The sequence below is a fragment of the Typopeltis vanoorti genome, chromosome 3 (genome assembly GCF_054136105.1).
Source record: "Typopeltis vanoorti isolate ZY-2024b chromosome 3, IOZ_Tvanoo_1.0, whole genome shotgun sequence".
Taxonomy (NCBI): domain Eukaryota; kingdom Metazoa; phylum Arthropoda; class Arachnida; order Uropygi; family Thelyphonidae; genus Typopeltis; species Typopeltis vanoorti.
This window is the reverse complement of record NC_143551.1, coordinates 72,312,483-72,329,534: the sequence shown is the minus strand read 5'-3', so window position 1 is coordinate 72,329,534 and position 17,052 is coordinate 72,312,483. Positions and strand designations below refer to the sequence as shown.

At 32.9% G+C, this 17,052-nt stretch overlaps 1 protein-coding gene across 4 annotated transcripts in view; it reads left to right on the top strand.

Annotated features, from left to right (window-relative positions):
- The window catches only part of LOC150108262 (uncharacterized), a 406,756-nt gene that overhangs the window by 65,992 nt on the left and 323,712 nt on the right, over positions 1-17,052 (top strand). For all 4 annotated transcript variants that reach the window (XR_016548126.1, XM_090390668.1, XM_090390669.1 and 1 more), the window contains 2 exons: positions 314-391; positions 7,972-8,027. Coding sequence is in view for 3 of the 4 variants with exons in the window: in XM_090390668.1 (XP_090246794.1) it covers positions 314-391; positions 7,972-8,027 (134 nt within the window). In the remaining variant the exon portion in view is untranslated. The remainder of the gene's footprint in view (positions 1-313; positions 392-7,971; positions 8,028-17,052) is intronic.

The following is a 17,052-nucleotide window of genomic DNA, read 5'->3' as shown; positions in this document are numbered from 1 at the left end:
ATTTTGCCCAGATGACATCCTACTATTATTTCCTTCTGAAACCCTGTTAATTCTTCATTTCTTCATTCAGTATATAAGAGTGAAATAACATCTGAGCTTATTGTTCTTTATAGGCAACAAAACTTGCATGTATCTTGGTTACCTTCATTTTCTTGCACTCAGAAGGATATCACATGGGTTTTGGTAGAATAGCATATTATGTCAGAAAATTATTATAACAATGTGAAATGCAATATCTTTATATTGCATTTCACTTTGTTATAATAATTGTATGATTTTAAATTATTCATCTCTTTAAATATGTTTATTTTAGGAAGAAATTTTTCATGAAGTTATGCATATGGATACTTGGCAAAATGTTTTAAGTGAGAATCAGAGAAAGAAATTAATGGTAAGTGAAGTCTTTTTGAGTTATGTGATTTGAAAAGAATTCATTATAGTTAATTTTAAATATATTATTATTGTTGTTGTTATTGCTTTATAGAAATAGTGGTAATAGCAGAGGACATTACTTTTGGGTGATCTTGGCATGTAATACTAGCAAAATGCATTATATTGCTAATGCTATCTAAACTGCATCATTCATTTAAAATTTGAAGCATTTATTTTTGAGGTGGTCCAAGATAAAAAGACGTCTCATTTTTTTTTTGCAGTTATAATTTTTTTTTTTTTTTTAATTATTCAAACTGTAGCCATGGATGTCAAGTTTCTCAATAAAAAAAAGCATGCACTATGTCTTCTGCATGTTAGGAATAGTAATCCGAAAATTAAAAATTACTTTCTGAATGATATGGTAGTTACATTTTACAGAAAATGTAATAATGCTATGACACATTCATCGTACAGTGATGAATGATGTGGGCATACCAGTATATTTAATCCTATCCATATTATTGTTTTCTATTTGGAAGGCATTTTCAAGTACAGGAATCTACCATTTATATGATCACAATGGGGAGGCAGTTTACTTTCTAATAATTGAAGTACACCCTCTATCCAAAAACAAACCAAACTTTTGATAGAAAATAAAACACAGGCCAATTATAATTATTCAAATCATTTATTTCAAACAATATACTCTCCCTCAGCTTCGATAAGCGTTTGGCACAGTAAATTAATTCGTTAAATGAGTTTTTTGTATCAGTTTTTGGGATAATGTTGAGGGTCATGGTTACTGCGGCTTGAACATTTTCAATGGTGTCGTATCGCTTTCCTTTCATCGGCAAATGAAGTCAGGGGAAGAGAAAGAACTCACAGGGTGCTAAATCAGGTGAATACGACGAGTGATCCAACACACAAACTTGGTTTTTGCTTCATAAACTCTCTCACAATGTTCGAACGATGAGATGGTGCATTATCGTGCAAAAGTGACCAGCTGCCTGCATCATGATATTCATGCCGTACAACGCAACGAATTCTCGCTATCAATCGCTTCAAAACTTCGAGATAAAACTCACCATTGACCATTTGGTCAGGCGGAACGAATTCTTTGTGGATAATGCCCTTGGAATCATAGAAACAAATCAGCATTGTCTTTACTTTTGACTTCTCCAAGCGACTTTTTTTTTTTTGGATGCCCCTCTTCTGGTGCTTAGTTTTGGGCTCATACTCAAAATACCATGTTTCGTCACCAGTAATGATCGTTTCAAGGAAGTTTGAGTCCTTACAAGCGGTTTTAATAAGGTCCTTGCAGTGCTCAATTCAATACATTTTTGGTCGTCGTCCACTTGTGGGGAACAAATCATGAATTCAATTTACGAAGGCCCAAACTCTCAGTGAAAATGTTGTGCACAGTTGATTTTGGAATCCCCAATTCATCTTCAATCAATCTCACAGGCGATTTTGGGTTTTCTTTGATGAAATCACGCAGTTTTTGGATGTTAACTTTGCCCAGTCCAGTTTTTGGACGGCCTGGCTTTTCGTCATCCTCAAGCATCTCACGACCATTTTGAAATTTCTTAAACTAGTCGTAAACTTCAGAACTTCAGTACGGGATAAGCATTCATCACCATATGCTTTTTGAAGCATTTGATGCATTTCGATAAAACTTTTACCAAGTTTAACACAAAAATCAATTGCAGCTCTCTTTGAAACTCATTTTCCGACCGTTCGTCAAAACACACTGTCACTCTTTGCACTATAACTCAGCTTCTAATGAAACACATGTCATAAACAGTTGATACAACACTAATGCAGGTTGCCACTTTCGACAAGAAAAAGATACAACAGGTGGTGCCACTAGTTTCTTCTATTTTTGAAAAGTTCGGTTTCTTTTTAGACAGAGGGTGTACAAATACATGGTGTCGTACCAGAAGTCAGTTAACATAAAGTGTCAGATAAATGATAGATTACTGTATGGTATCATAGTCTTTTGCCCATGATATAGACAACTTTTGTATGTGTGATAATACACAAAGGTAATTTTTTTCTGACATTTCAGATTTTTTCAAAATTGATGCATAATTTTATTTAAATTCCACTGCACAACAAGTTGAAAAGGTAATAAAGGTAATAAAGTTGAAAAGGTAATAAAAAGGTTAAAAAGGTAAAATAGCCTTTTGGCTTATTATCTTTGTAATTAACAATATTTTACAATATATAGTACACCACTTCGGCAATTCGATAGTAGAGGTATGTAAGTTTCTGTTCACTTAAAACCTTGATATTCCAGGTCTACCTACTCACTGATGAGATCTCAAAAAAGGTTGAAACCGGTCTGGGTAGTGACCTCTTCTCATAATGTAAAACAATATATATACATCTCTTAGGAGCTGTGTTTTACATTATGAGAGAATATTAAAGTTAGTAAAGGAGCTTGCCCCACCTTTGCATGGAGTCGCCCTAGTGTTGTACTATCCAAGTGATCATTTACACTTGGTTCTGCCGATAGTTTTTTTGGCATGAAACTCTATGGATGTCAATGGATTTCGACTCGAGTTTTGTACCCGGCTATAAAATAAAACGGGATTTAACATCTCCCTCTTAACTAAGTTGAAAAGGTTTTTGTCTTCACACCATCTTTTTAAGTCTTTCTCTGTTTCTTTCTCTTCTGGTTTGTGCTCTAGTATTCTTTTTGGTAGCCTATTGGGTGACATTCTATTCACATGTTGAATCCATCTCTTTCTATATTTATCTATTGTTTGTGAAGTTGATTCGTGTTGTTCTTATAAAACTTCTGTGTTTCTTTTTATATCTAGTTTAGTGTATCCTGCTATTCTGAAAAATTTCATTCCTGCTGAGGTTATTCTTTATTGGTTAATTTTTTTTCATCGTCCATGTTTCACTTCCATATAATATGACAGGTTTAGCAAAACACTGAATATTCTTAATCTTGTATTTCGTTGTGCTACGTTTTGTTTAAAGATATCATTAATGATCTGTAGTTTTGGTGAATTTATTAATTTTATGTTTTAGATTTATTCCTTCATTGTAGTTTATATGCAGCCAAGAAAATTGAAATTATTAACTTGTTCAATTCATTGCATTCAAATGTACTGATTCAAATATGATTTCAGAATGAATTTCTTGTCATCCATAATTTTTAAAAGTAGTAGTAGAATAAAAATCTTATATAGAGATAACATTTAAAAAACAAATCATTATCATCAAATTCCAGATATGCACCCTCAAAGTGTGTATGAGATACCATAATAGTACTACATGAAGAGTTGATATTATTACTGACTTCCTGTTAACATTTCCCCCCAAATAGTCAGTCATCTGTCAGGATTATTTGATCTTATATTTCAGTCTTCTGAGTCACTTGTAAATGCACTATCCATCTAGATGCAGTTAGATGGATAGGTGCATTTAGAAGTGACTAAGATCTAGATGGATAGATGCACTTCTAATTACATCCACTCATCTAGATTTTATTACTTGAATCCTGTTTAAGACCATAAAACTTAGATTAGCTCTGTTAGATCCTGAATGGAGAGCTTTACAAGTAAATTCTTTATTCAGGATTTAATATGATATTTACTACTAATTAAGGAGATATCTGCACATCAGCTAGTAATTATGAAGTATTATTTTATGTTATGTAATAATGTGTAGTCCATGTGTGCCATATAGTGCGAGTTATTCCTGCATAACTGAAATGAGAAGCAGAGAATTATGTGTCAAAATAGTAAGAATTGTGTAAGGGAATTGTTAAGTCATTTGTAATTCCCATTTAAGCTGTCTAGTACATTATGAAATTCTGAGAAAAATTATAAGTAGTAATCCGGAATAATCACGGATAATCTGTACGAGTCGAGCATAGCGATGGAGGCTATACCTACGCGGAAAATGATGTCAGAAAGGCTACCTGGAATAATGTATCCTAACAGATTAGGGAGAGTGTAGGATCACCCAAGGGGCATGAACGATGGGGTTCGTGGGTGAAACACACATCGAATAGAGGGCACCCGAAAGGGGTGAATAAAAGACAAAGCACGCCATTTTACAAGGGGCTTTTTCCTTGCGGTTCCTGGATTTGTGTTTTAGGAGGTTTGCCGGGGTGGGGGGGGGAGAGTTTGTGAGAGAGCAGTGGATTGACTACAGTGATGATGGACAGCGGGTTCTTTTCTTGAGAATGCTTCAAGATTTCCAAGTGGAGCTGATTGCGATATGACGGCCTATGTGGAATCGAGCCTTAGCAGAATGTTCCATTGGAGAAAGTTTCCTGCGGAGCGATAGACTGCACGCCACAGTCGGAAACGATTCAAAGAAAAGTGTAGTGCATCGCCAGGCGCAAAGACAGCCGAAGAATATACAGTAAGGTAACCCAGATCTACATGAGATGGCGGCATGAAATCTGAAAAGATCCGGTAATGTAAAGATTTTCATTCTGTGTTAAAAATCGCTTAGAAGAATAAGAAATTTGTGTGTACTGTAAACTAAAGGATATTAGTAGAGAACTTTTAAGTGAGAATTGGTTAAATTAATTAAGACCCTGTGGAACGAACGAGAATTGTTGATAGGCAGTATTTTGATTAAGAATGGCTAGGCTTGCTTAATGAAATTTAGAATTAAGATAGATATTGGTAGAGTATTAATGAAAGTGTTTAGTGCATGTTCTTTGAATAACTTGTGAAAGGAATTATATCCTAGTAGTATTATGCTTACACTTAATCTTATCCTTTCATAATTGAAGGATTTAGCATACTCTGATTCATTGTGATTTAGTGTGAACCTTAACTTAGAGTAAATTTTGATCCATTAAATAATTGAATTTTCTTTGCTGTACATGTTTTATGTTTTTCCAATAAACACGTTTTGCACCTTATACCTGAGTTTATGCCTGATTACGAATTCAAACCACCACTTATGAAATAGAACCTTTTGGCGGGAAGGAATTTAGATATAATTGCTTAAGTGAGATTCGAGTCACGACTGCTAACTGAATCTGCACAGCGCTAGTGTGAGATAAATTATTGTTTGTATCCCTTTTGAATTTGGAATTATTTCCCTGAACAAGAGTCTCCTCTGTTATAGGATGTTGGCTGGCACTGCATAATATAAATTTTGCCAATATCCGAAGAGGAGATAAATCTGAATTAATATTTTAAGGGCACGACAGTAAATTAGAAGGAATGCTATTTGGAGGTGGAACAAGATATAATATAAGGTAAACATATACGTAACAATATATATATTACAATGACGCAGTGATATAACAAGCTCCCTTCACACATTCTTGAATGGTTATGTCAAATTCTTTCCTAATATCTTCATTTTTAGTATGATTCTTTTGTTGATGTATCTGTTTATTCCTCTGATTTTCTCAGAACTGTCTGTCTGGTCTGCAATCTTTGATCATCTGTTTAAGTTCTAACTCAGCTCTTGGTTCCATAAGTTAAAATTAGTTGAACACTGTGTTGCATATAGCTAGTTTAGTGTGATGAATTTCTCTTGCATTCCATATGAATAAATTTATTTGACTGAGTCACCACAATACCAGCTTTGCTTATTCTGTTGTCCAGTCTTTTTTTTTTGTTGCTGATTTTCATTCCAAATTTGTTAACAGTTATTCGGTTTAGTTAAGCAATCCTGAAGATGTATGCCGGATTTATTTAGAAGTATAACATCATCTGCATAAAGTAAACAGCTGAGATTAACATCACTAATTTTGATATCAGGCCGAATACCACATTCCTTCATAATGTGGTCTATATAGATGATGAATAATAGTGGAGATAATGTGCACTCTTGTATCATACTTGATTTTACATCAAACTATCTTCCTGTACATTTTTCAGTCCTGACTACTGACTTGCAACTGAAATAAAGACTATGTATTACTCAATATAATGTCCCGTTTATGCTATATAATTGTAGTATTTTGAACAACTTTTCACTTGGTGTTATGTGCCTTTTTCAGATCTCTGATCTGATCCTGACAACTTCTGTTTTGCCGTTTTCCAACTTCCCTTGCGAAATAAATCTTACCTGAAACATTCAGTAGGAATATACCTCTGTAATTCTCACATTCGATTTTTCCTTTTTATAAATGGTACAATGAGAGTTTTACTTCAATCATACTTTCAAACTTACTGAAATTTGTCCTTCTGATCAGGCCTTTTGATTATGCAGTGCAGTCACTAAAACGTTTATACCTCTATATTTGAGCATTTCCAGCTGCCTTTCCGCATGTTGGGTTTTTATAGTGTTTTCTACCCCCAAGCATTAGTACATATGTACTCTTGAATGTTTTTTACCACTGTACTGTCACATTACCACGTTACCACATGCCTCCCTGGCTGAAGGAATGACCTTCAGACCCTGCTACTGAGTTTTCATTGTTCGATTAATGTTTTTAAACTTTTTAAATTTTCTTCCCAATAATATATATATATATATATATATATATTTGAGTCTGTAGTTCACCTCTGAAAGCTGCTCTACTTTGATTCGTTTTAAAACTTCCTTTAAATACTCTTCTTTTCAGTTTGATATTGAATTTTATCCTGCTCAAAACTATGCGATGATCACTTCCTATTTCAAATCCTGAACAAACATGAAAATATTGCTATTAACAAACACAGTCTATGAAACTTATTCTATTTCTTTTCTATTTCTATTGTCTTTCTTCTCTTCAGGTGAATTAATGCCCATCTTTATTTTGGAACATGGTATTAGTGAGGATTAGTCCTTGTCCTGAACAGAAATCCAGCAGGTGATTACCATTATTATTAGTTTGCTCTTAACTCTAGGAGATTTATTTCTGAGAATAAAGCTATATGCATGGAATAAAGAACTAAGCTTAATATTCCCTCTTTGAATATATATCAGTTTTAATATCACTTTTTCTAATAATGTACTCCATGCGATTATCATTAAGTGAAGATAATATACAATAGTGTATTACTATCATACTTTACTTATTCTATAGGATATAGAATAAGTAAAACTGAGAATGTACATGGCATTTTCTATTTCTGTGCCTGTTTTCAGAGTTTTAATCTTTTCTAGTTTCACTCATCACATTGTTGTATCTATGCCTGCACCAATTTTGTATATGCCTATGCTGGTCCTGTTGGAGTGATAAAATTACTAGTGCAAATAACAAAATGTTACTTTTTAATTTTAAACTTGCGAGTGATTTAATAGCATGTTTCGCCTGACACGTCACATCTTAAAATTACTTTGTTAGTAAATTCGTTTTTATACATTTTAAACATACTTAACATTAGCAGTATAGTGTAATTGGCACATTCCTTTTCAATTTTAAAATCAAACTGGCTTATCATAGTTTTCAAGAAAAAAAAAAAAAAAAACTGATGAGATGCAATTATCAATTGATCACAAAATTTATGATCATCAGAAGAAGCATGCTTGTCTGACCACCTGACCAGAAAGCTGGATAACATAGGAGACTGTGTGCACGTGTGTGTGTGTGTGTGAGAGAGAGAGAGGAAGAGTTTGAAAAGTAACTTATCCTAAACATCTGCTGTAAAATTATTCACCATGAAACATTTTTTATTTTAGCAGTTACTTCCATCATTTCCAGAGAATGAAGAAGAGGAAAAAGAAAAAACAATCAGGTATGGTTTAAATAAAATAATGCATGAAATAGAATTAATAGTGTGACATTTATTTATTTATCATATCATAATACTCTTGTTTGTTTTAATGTTTAAATTATTATTTTTTTCTATTTTGGCATGGCTATAAATAATGATTTAGAAATTGCTGTCTAATTTCTCTGGAGGTCACTGACTTATTACAGAAGTATTTAAGGTTACACAGTGGTTAGCATTCATTGTGAAGAATTTATGGAGACAAAAACACACATTGTAGTAATTACCTTATTTATAATTATGAAAACAACACTCGACGTTTCAACCTCTGTATTGAGGTCATCATCAGGAAATCATACATATGCACAAAAGTAAGATAAGTATGATAGAAGATATATCTAAATGTTTTGTTAATTGTTTACCCTAGCCTGATCTCTGATGAAAAAATAAATAAATAAAAATTATGCATAAATATAAATTAACAAAATAAAACAAAGTTTTATAGCAGGACTACATTAAACACATCTCTACAGTCCTCTTATATTAAAGTTTTCTTGTGTTGGGGTTCTGCCATCATGTTCTAGATGCTATATAGGTTGCAGATGGATCTTGCAGATTCTTGGAATTTTTAATCCATCATTCTTGTTTAGATTTGGATAATGTTTCAGCATCTCACAAGCTTCCTTGGACTTTCTTTCAAACCAAGTTTTGGTGCAGTGTAGGAACTTGGTACCTTTCCAGTTGATTCTGTGACATATTTGAAGTGCATGATCTGACAGGCCTGTTTTACCATAGTGGAGGAATTTAATGTGGTGGTTAATTTTTTTAAATTTTAATTTTTGTCTTTTCTTATTGAGATAGTGTGCCCTGTTTCCCCCATATAGGGTAGGTTGCAGGTGTACTGAATTTTGTAAACACCTGGGTAGGTAAGGTAGGGAAGGGGATCTTTGGATGAGCTGAGTATACTGTTTAATTTTGCAGAAGGTTTGAAAGTTGTCTTAATGTTGTATTTATGTAGTGTTTTCTGATATTCCCCTAATGCAGTGTTTCTCAAAGTGTGGTACGCGGACCCTGGGGGTCCGGGAAAGGTCTTCAGGGGGTCCATGGCAATTTTCGGCTATGCATCATTAACACATGGAATAAAATTTAAGTTTGAGATCGTAAAACATTCCTATTGCATCACTGAATAAGGTACAGAGACATCTGCAGGCTGTGTAATATGTTTCTCAACAAATAGTGCAATTAGAGGCAACTGGGTAAAAATGGAACTAATAAATCGCATGACTCCTCCCACATAAAATGCTGTATAGTAGACAATCAAAACCATATGGTGCACCGGCAACATATTGTTTTGTTTGAGTGAATGTGTTAAAACTAAGAAATATATAGTGAATGTGTTTCAGATATATATGGAATTCAGTTGAAGAGAATTAGCATTTCAACTGAACTGTCGGCTTGCTTTTGTCAATTAGTAGCGCGATCTTTTGTTAATACCGCACCAATCATATGGACATCTTCATAGCTGCTTTATCTCTACTGGCCTACCATTGCTGTCTGTTTCGAGTTCTGCTTTCACTAGCCATTTGTTGAAGGACTGTTCGTTAAATACAGTAATTTTTTTTTTAGCTTTCACATTCTTGACGTATGGATCACTGGTTAAAGACTGGATTTTTAAAATGCGCAAAAGAGAGGAACATAGTAGATACAAGTAGCTGTCAGCAACAAGAAAATGTTGATGTTGTATCTGGATCAAGTAAAATTGATAAGTGTGTGTCGTCTGACATCTCTAAAGAACCAACTAGGAAGAAGATGAGAAAACTTCGTAAGTACGATATAAATTACTTGAAATGTGGATTTTCATGGACGTGAAATGAAGAGGAACCTATTCCATTATGTGTAATTTGCAGTGAAACCATGTAATTTAAATCGCCATTTTGAATCGAAACATAATGAATGCAAGGACAAACCTGTCGAATTTTTTCAAAATAAACTAAAAAATTTAAAAGAATCTCAAAAAGGGATGTCAATCGTGTCAGGAGGTGAAAACATGAAGGCTTTAGAAACTTCATATCGTGTGTTGCTATTAATAGCAAAAAGTGGTGCAGCGGAAACAATTGGTGAAACTTTGGTCAAGCCTGCAGCAAAAATAATAGCGGAAATTATGATCGGAGATAATGCAAAAAGATCTTTTGATAGGCTTTGTCTTTCAAATAGTACCTTTTGTTAAACTGTGAATGAAATTATTATATATATTTTGTCCTTCATTCACATTTAACATAACCTATCATATATTAAGCATGACTTGTTTAAAAATTATTTGTTAATCCCTTGCTTAAGAATTGTTATTCATGTATTATTCCTGAATTTCATCAGCTATTATTGATTAAATAATTTTAATGTATATTTTACTATTGGAAGGACTCAGTGATAAATATCATTTATCTTATTTACCTTATTCCTTCAATAATTTATGAGAAATTATATGTATATAATTTAATATACCTTATATATATACTGTAACATATGTTTTATTATTGTTAATTGTAAATGAAATGAAAGAGAAAATTAAGTAACTGTAATATTTTTATTAATGTTTTTCATTACTCAGTGTAAAAGTATAGCCTTATGTAACGTTAACGCGAATGTTTACGTTTTGTTCGTTGCCATGGAGAGAGAAATAAAATGGAATGCGCGTGGGTAGACTGTGGGCTTCGATAACGAGTAGAGAAGAAAAATATATGAGTAGTAATATATAGAGAAGAAGAGGGAGAGTTTTTGAAGGGAAAGAAGGAAGGATATAATCAAGGGGGTGAAAGTAAATAAAAAGGACTGAAGGGCAAGAATTCAAAAGAGTAGTATTTAGAAGTATGTAGAGACGAAGTTTAAACTTATAGGTAGCTGAAAGTAAAGTCAGCAGTGGCATTAATAGGAATTTGGTGCCGTATTTGGATAATTAAAGGACTGGAAGGTTAATGAAGGATTCAGAATAGATCCAGTTAGCTTAGAATTACTACTTATTTCTATATTGCTTTTAGGAAGAATTGTACGGAGGTTAATTTGTTGTGAAGTAGTAAACAAGGATATCAATCTGCCCTATAGTTGCCGTCGAGAATTGTGAAGCGTGACAAATAATTATCTAGTTATGACCTTGAAGAATTCTTTTAAATGTGTTCCATGGGTGTAATAAATATAATTTAAAGATGTGCTCACATTAAATCTGACGTGCTGAAGATAAATTCCGGTAAGGACAGTCATATCTTATTTGTTTCTGTGTATGAAGATTTGAGTGATAGTTCCATTTCACTTTTTATAACATTTACTGTGGTATATCGCCGAAGTTAGAAGTTAAAAATAATTTGCCTTGAAATAATATCTGCCATATTTAATGATATGATAAGAGCCTGCTGAGAGTTAAGTATGGAGTATAAGTGAGAGATATGGGCAAACTAATTAAATAAGAATTTCTGTTGTATTAATCTGAGTAAGGAATCTGGTAATAGAGAAAACTGTGAAACTTGTATGTGAAAATTTTGAAGACTGAATTAATATGAATGATTTGACCTGATGTACTAACTTAATTGTAATGTCTTATTTTAGAAGTGGAATTCATGTATTTGTCATATAACCTTATATTAAATGTTTTGTTTTGTTAATTTCAATATTGTGTTTGCCTGATTCTTTTTTATTGCACCGTTCATGAATAATTCGAATCTTGTGGGAGCCTCAAGTGAAAAGTATTAAATTCGGCCTAAATGAGTAAGGAGACTGCTAATTTAATTAAAAATTGATTCTACTATTTTATATAGACTAATCTAAATATAGGGTGGCGCAGTATAAATATAAATTTCCCTACATTTGGATTAGTGATCAATTAGCAGTTAAATGATTTTATTAATAAGAGTACGTTACAACAAGATGTCGGATTCGGAACTAGGATATACGTTCCAACATGTTCATTGAATCACTGAAATGGCTGAAAATATAAAACAAACATTGTTATCCGATATACGTAAGAGTCGTTATTATGTGTTGCAGGTAGATGAATCCACCGACATTACAAATTTTGCAAATCTTCTGGTGTTTGTTAGGTACGAAAAAAATCAAAAAATTCATGACACGACCTTTTATATTGCCAACCCTTGCCAGAACATACAACAGGAGAAGAAATATTCAACAGCATAAATACCTTTATGCATCAAAACAAGCTTGATTGGAAAAGTTGTGTTGGAATAAGCACGGACGGCGCGAAATCTAAAAATGGGCTTGTTTCAAGGATTCAAGCTATTGCACCAAATGCAAAGTTGACACACTGCTGCATACACAGAGAGCCTTTGGCTACACATATGATGTCTATAGACCTAAGAAAAGTTCTTGATGAAGTTGTAAAAATCATAAATTATATTAAAGGCCATCCTCTAAATGCCAGACTTTTCTCTCAACTTTGCAAAGAAATGGGAAGCAACTATACACAACTTCTTTTCCATACCGATGTTCATTGACTTTCTCATGGAAAAGTTCATTTATTTGAATTTCGGAATAAACTACAAGTTTTTCTTGATGAAAAGTTTGAATTGAAAAAGTATTTACATAATTGGAAATGGCTCAGTCAGTTAGCATACCTGGCAGATATATTTACTGTATTAAATAGTCTTAATTTATCTTTACAAGGCAAGGAAATTTCTATATTTCATGTCCAAGATAAAGTGAACGCCACGTTGTCAAAAATGAAGTTATGGCAAAAGCGGGTTGGTAATGGAGAATTTGATGCGTTTCTATCACTTCATGAATTGCTCACAAGTTCAAATTGATGAGGATGTGAAAATTACTATCATGCAGCATTTAAAAAGCTTACAAATGAATCTCGAAAAGTATTTCCCTGAATTGGACATTAATATTGAGTGGATAAGATACCCTTTCAATAAAAACAAATTTATACCAAAAGGTCTATCGTCAATAGAAGAAGAACAACTTTTAGAACTAGCTTCTGATGGTTTCCTAAAAAATAAATACAGTGAGAATACATTATCATCATTTTGGCTACAAATACAGAATGAATTTCCTGAATTAACAGATAAAGCTCTAAGGTTCATTTTTCTTTCCAAGTTCATATCTGTGCGAAGTTGGATTTTCGGCCCTTGTAGATATTAAGACAAGAAGAGGAATTGCATTATAGATGTCGAACCGCATCTGAGATTGAAATTAACAACTATAGAGCCAAATTTTGCTGAAATTTTATCTCACCATAAGCAATTTCATTCCTCTCATTGATGATAAATTATTTCAAGTAAGTAAAACTTTATAGTATCTTTATAAAGTTTGTTCTATTAAAAATAAATCATATTTTTTGTTTACATGAACATATAAATTCAAATAAAATAGATATTTAATTTCTTAAAATTTTAAATTAATTTATTAATTTTAATTAATTTATTCGTTTTAAATTTATTTATTTTTAATTAATTAATTTGTTTTCGAATTAATTAATTAGGGTACTTGGTAATAATGAAAATTTAAGAAGGGGTCTGCAGATATCTGAAGTTTGAGAAACATTGCCCTAATGTATGGTATGGCATTCTTGCAATCTTTTTTGCTTGGTATTATTGTGGAGAATCTTGTGAACTGTTTTTTTTTTTTTTTTTTTTTTTTTTTTGTGTGTGTTTTAAAACTTTTTTTAAATGTTTGGATAATAATTTCATGTTCCTTCTTCAGCACTTGTTCATTGGAGCAAATTGTTAGGCTCTATGTTTAAATGGGACTGATGAGTGGTATGCAGTTTTTGTGTTGGATAGTGGTATGCATTTTTGTGCATTTATTGGCCTGTGTGTGTGTGTGTGTGTGTGTGTGTGTGTGTGTGTGTGTGTGTGTGTGTGTGTGTGTGTGTGTGTAGGTTTGCAGTAGACTGAATGAAAGGCAGCCTGAGGGAAGTCTTGTGCTTTCACTATACTGTAGTAAGCATTGTTAGAGCAAATTCATCCATTATAACAATCTGTCAAAAGGTCCTGAATGAAACTCCACAAGCACAAAGCTATTCTAAAGAAATTTCACAATACTAAATATCCACTAGAACAAACTCTTCCTTAGATCTCCACAATTTTGCTATAGTGGAAGTTACCAGTTATATAACTGGTGACTTCCACTATTATTCAAATATAACTATTATATTTGAATAATAATTATCAGAGAAAGAAAGAAGCAGCTATAGTATTCAACACTAACCTCAAAGATAAACTAACTGAATGGTAGGCAGTGTCATGTAGAGTGATGTGGACAGATTTCAAAATGGGTGATTGGACAGTGCAAGTTATGTGCCTATGAAAAATGAATCACAGATGCATACAAATGTTTAAAGAAAATTTGGAGAAAACAGCAGAGTTAATAATACCGGTATGTATCTGCTAAATTTCTGTTCAGGACATGGACTAAACATTATTAACACAGTCTTCCAACTTAAAATATGTGCATAAATTTTCACTCATATTCTCATAAATTTCCATCCAAGTGGAGCAACTTTCTGAGGCCATCCTAGCAAAGAACATTTGTTTTGCTAACCATTCTGTTAAAGTGGCCCTACCACCTGAGATTATTGGGGTAACACACTCCTAAGTGCTAACAATATCAGGTTTTTCCCAATATCCTCATTTTTTGCCATTGATGCAATCTGTTCATTCCCTTAATCTTTCTCAGAACTTTCATATCTGTGGTCTCCATTTCTAACCCATCTTTCAGATCCATAAAATTGGTTTGAACACTGTCTTGTATACAGCTAGTTTAGTGTTTCAACTCATTTCTTGCATTCCATATAAATTGATTCATTTGACTTCCTACCATACCAGCTTTGCTAATTCTGCTATTTCCAAATTTAATTTGCCAACCTCACTAAAAATTATGCCTCAATAGCTGAAATGTTTTACTTGTTCTATAGATTCTCCATTCAGAATACAGTTAATGTTTCTAATGTTTCTGCCTATTTTCACTGTCATTGTCTTTTTATTGCTGATTTTCATGCCAAATTTATTACAACAGTTATTAAATTTAGTCAGGGAATCCTGCAGACTTGTACAGGATTTATTTAGGAGTATAACATCATCTGCATGAAGTAAAGAGTGGAGATTAACATCTTCAATCAGGTTTAATACCACTTTTCTTCATAATGTGATCCATATAGATGATGAATAAGAGTGAAGATAATGTGCACATTATAATCTCCCATTTACACCATATAACTGAAGCATTTTTGAACAACTTTCCTCTTGGCACTTTGTCATATGTCTTTTCCAAATCTACAAAACTTAAGACAGATCCTTGTTATATTCCCATGGTTTCTCAACTATTTGTCTTAAAGTGAAAATCTGATCCTGACTGTGTTTGGCCTGCACCCATCTTGATCGTCTCCAAGCTTCTTCTCCATGATTTTTCTTTACTTTTTCTCAAGTATACTTGTATCAATCTTATCAGGGGAACACTCATTAGGAAAATTCCTCTGTAATTCTCACATTCAGTTTTATTTCCCTTTTTATAGATGAGTACTATGAGCGTTCTACTCCAATCATCTGGAATTTAACCGTCTGACCAGGCATTCTGAATTAAGCAGTGTAGCTGCTTTTATACCTCCTTATTTGAGCATTTCTGGTTGAATATCATCTACTCCAGCTGTATTTACACATTTCAGGTTTTTGTTCACTTTTTCTATTTTGAGTATTGATATGTATTCTTCATTGTATTCCTGTTGAGTGTTTTCTACCACTCAGCTGTGCTATCACTGCTTGTTTCATTTAGCAGTCTTTTAAAGTAATTACTCCAGACATCTAGAATATCTCTATCTTCAGTTTTCATGTCTCCTTTATCATCTCTGATTTCTTTTACAGTTCTCTTTCTTCCATTTCTAATCTTTTTCAATAGCCTTTAGAATATTTTCCCATCCTCCTGATATTTATTTTCTATGTTCTTACCAAATTCTTTCCATGACCTTTGTTTAGCTAATTTTACCCAATGTTTTGTTTTTTTTACATTTTTCTGTGTATTCTACCTAAGAACTAATAGTGGCTTATTTGCAGGAACTTTTGATTTGCTTTCCTCTTTTCCTTGACTGCCTCTTTAACTTCCTGAGTCCATCATAGCGTTCTGATGTTTCTATCCTTGCAGGTTATTACCCCACCACATGCACCTGGCTGAATCAATGAATGTTTTCATCAGAGTTTGCCAATGGATCCCCAAGGTTTGGTTCTTGTTTTCAAATTTTTTTTTATTATTTTTTTTATTTATTTATTTTTTACAAACTGTTTGTTGTAAAATGAAAATCTAATCTGGGAAGAACCTCTGTTTAGCATGAATCTAGCTTGCTCTTCTCAAAGTTTCTTTGCCATAATTTTTCTTAACTTCTCAAATATTCTTGCATAAATCTTACTTGGAACACTCAATAGGTTTGTAAATCACACATTCTGTTTTTTCCTCTTTTTATAAAAGGGTACTGAGAAAGCTCTACTCTAATCACCTGGAATTCTACCTTCAATGCCTTTTGAATTTTGCAGTGTAGCCACTTTAAAATTATTCCTCCATATTTGTGCTTTTGGTCAAATGTTATCTACTCCGTATGCATTTCTAAATTTTAGGTTTCTAGTTGCCTTTTCTGCCTCAAGGATTAATAATTAACATGCACATTTGACTGCATTCTTCTTGAATACTTCCTACCATATTTCTTTCACTGCTTATCTCCTTTAATAATCTTCTAAAATAATTATTCCAGATATTTTGAATATGTTTAGTTTCAGTTTGCGTATCACCTTTACCATCTCTAATTCCTTTTACAGTACTCGCCTTCATTTCCAACCTTTTTTCACTAGCTTCCAGAACATTTTACTACATTCTTGATATTTGTCTTCTATATTCTTACCAGTGCTTTTTTTTTTTTTTACTACTTTAGCACATAACTTAGCCTTCTTCCATTTTTCTTTCTATTCTCTTAAGCCATCTCCCAGTTTACTAGTGAAGACCCATTAATATGCTTTCTTCTTTTCCCAGGATGGTTTCTTGAGCTTTCTGCAGTCTCATT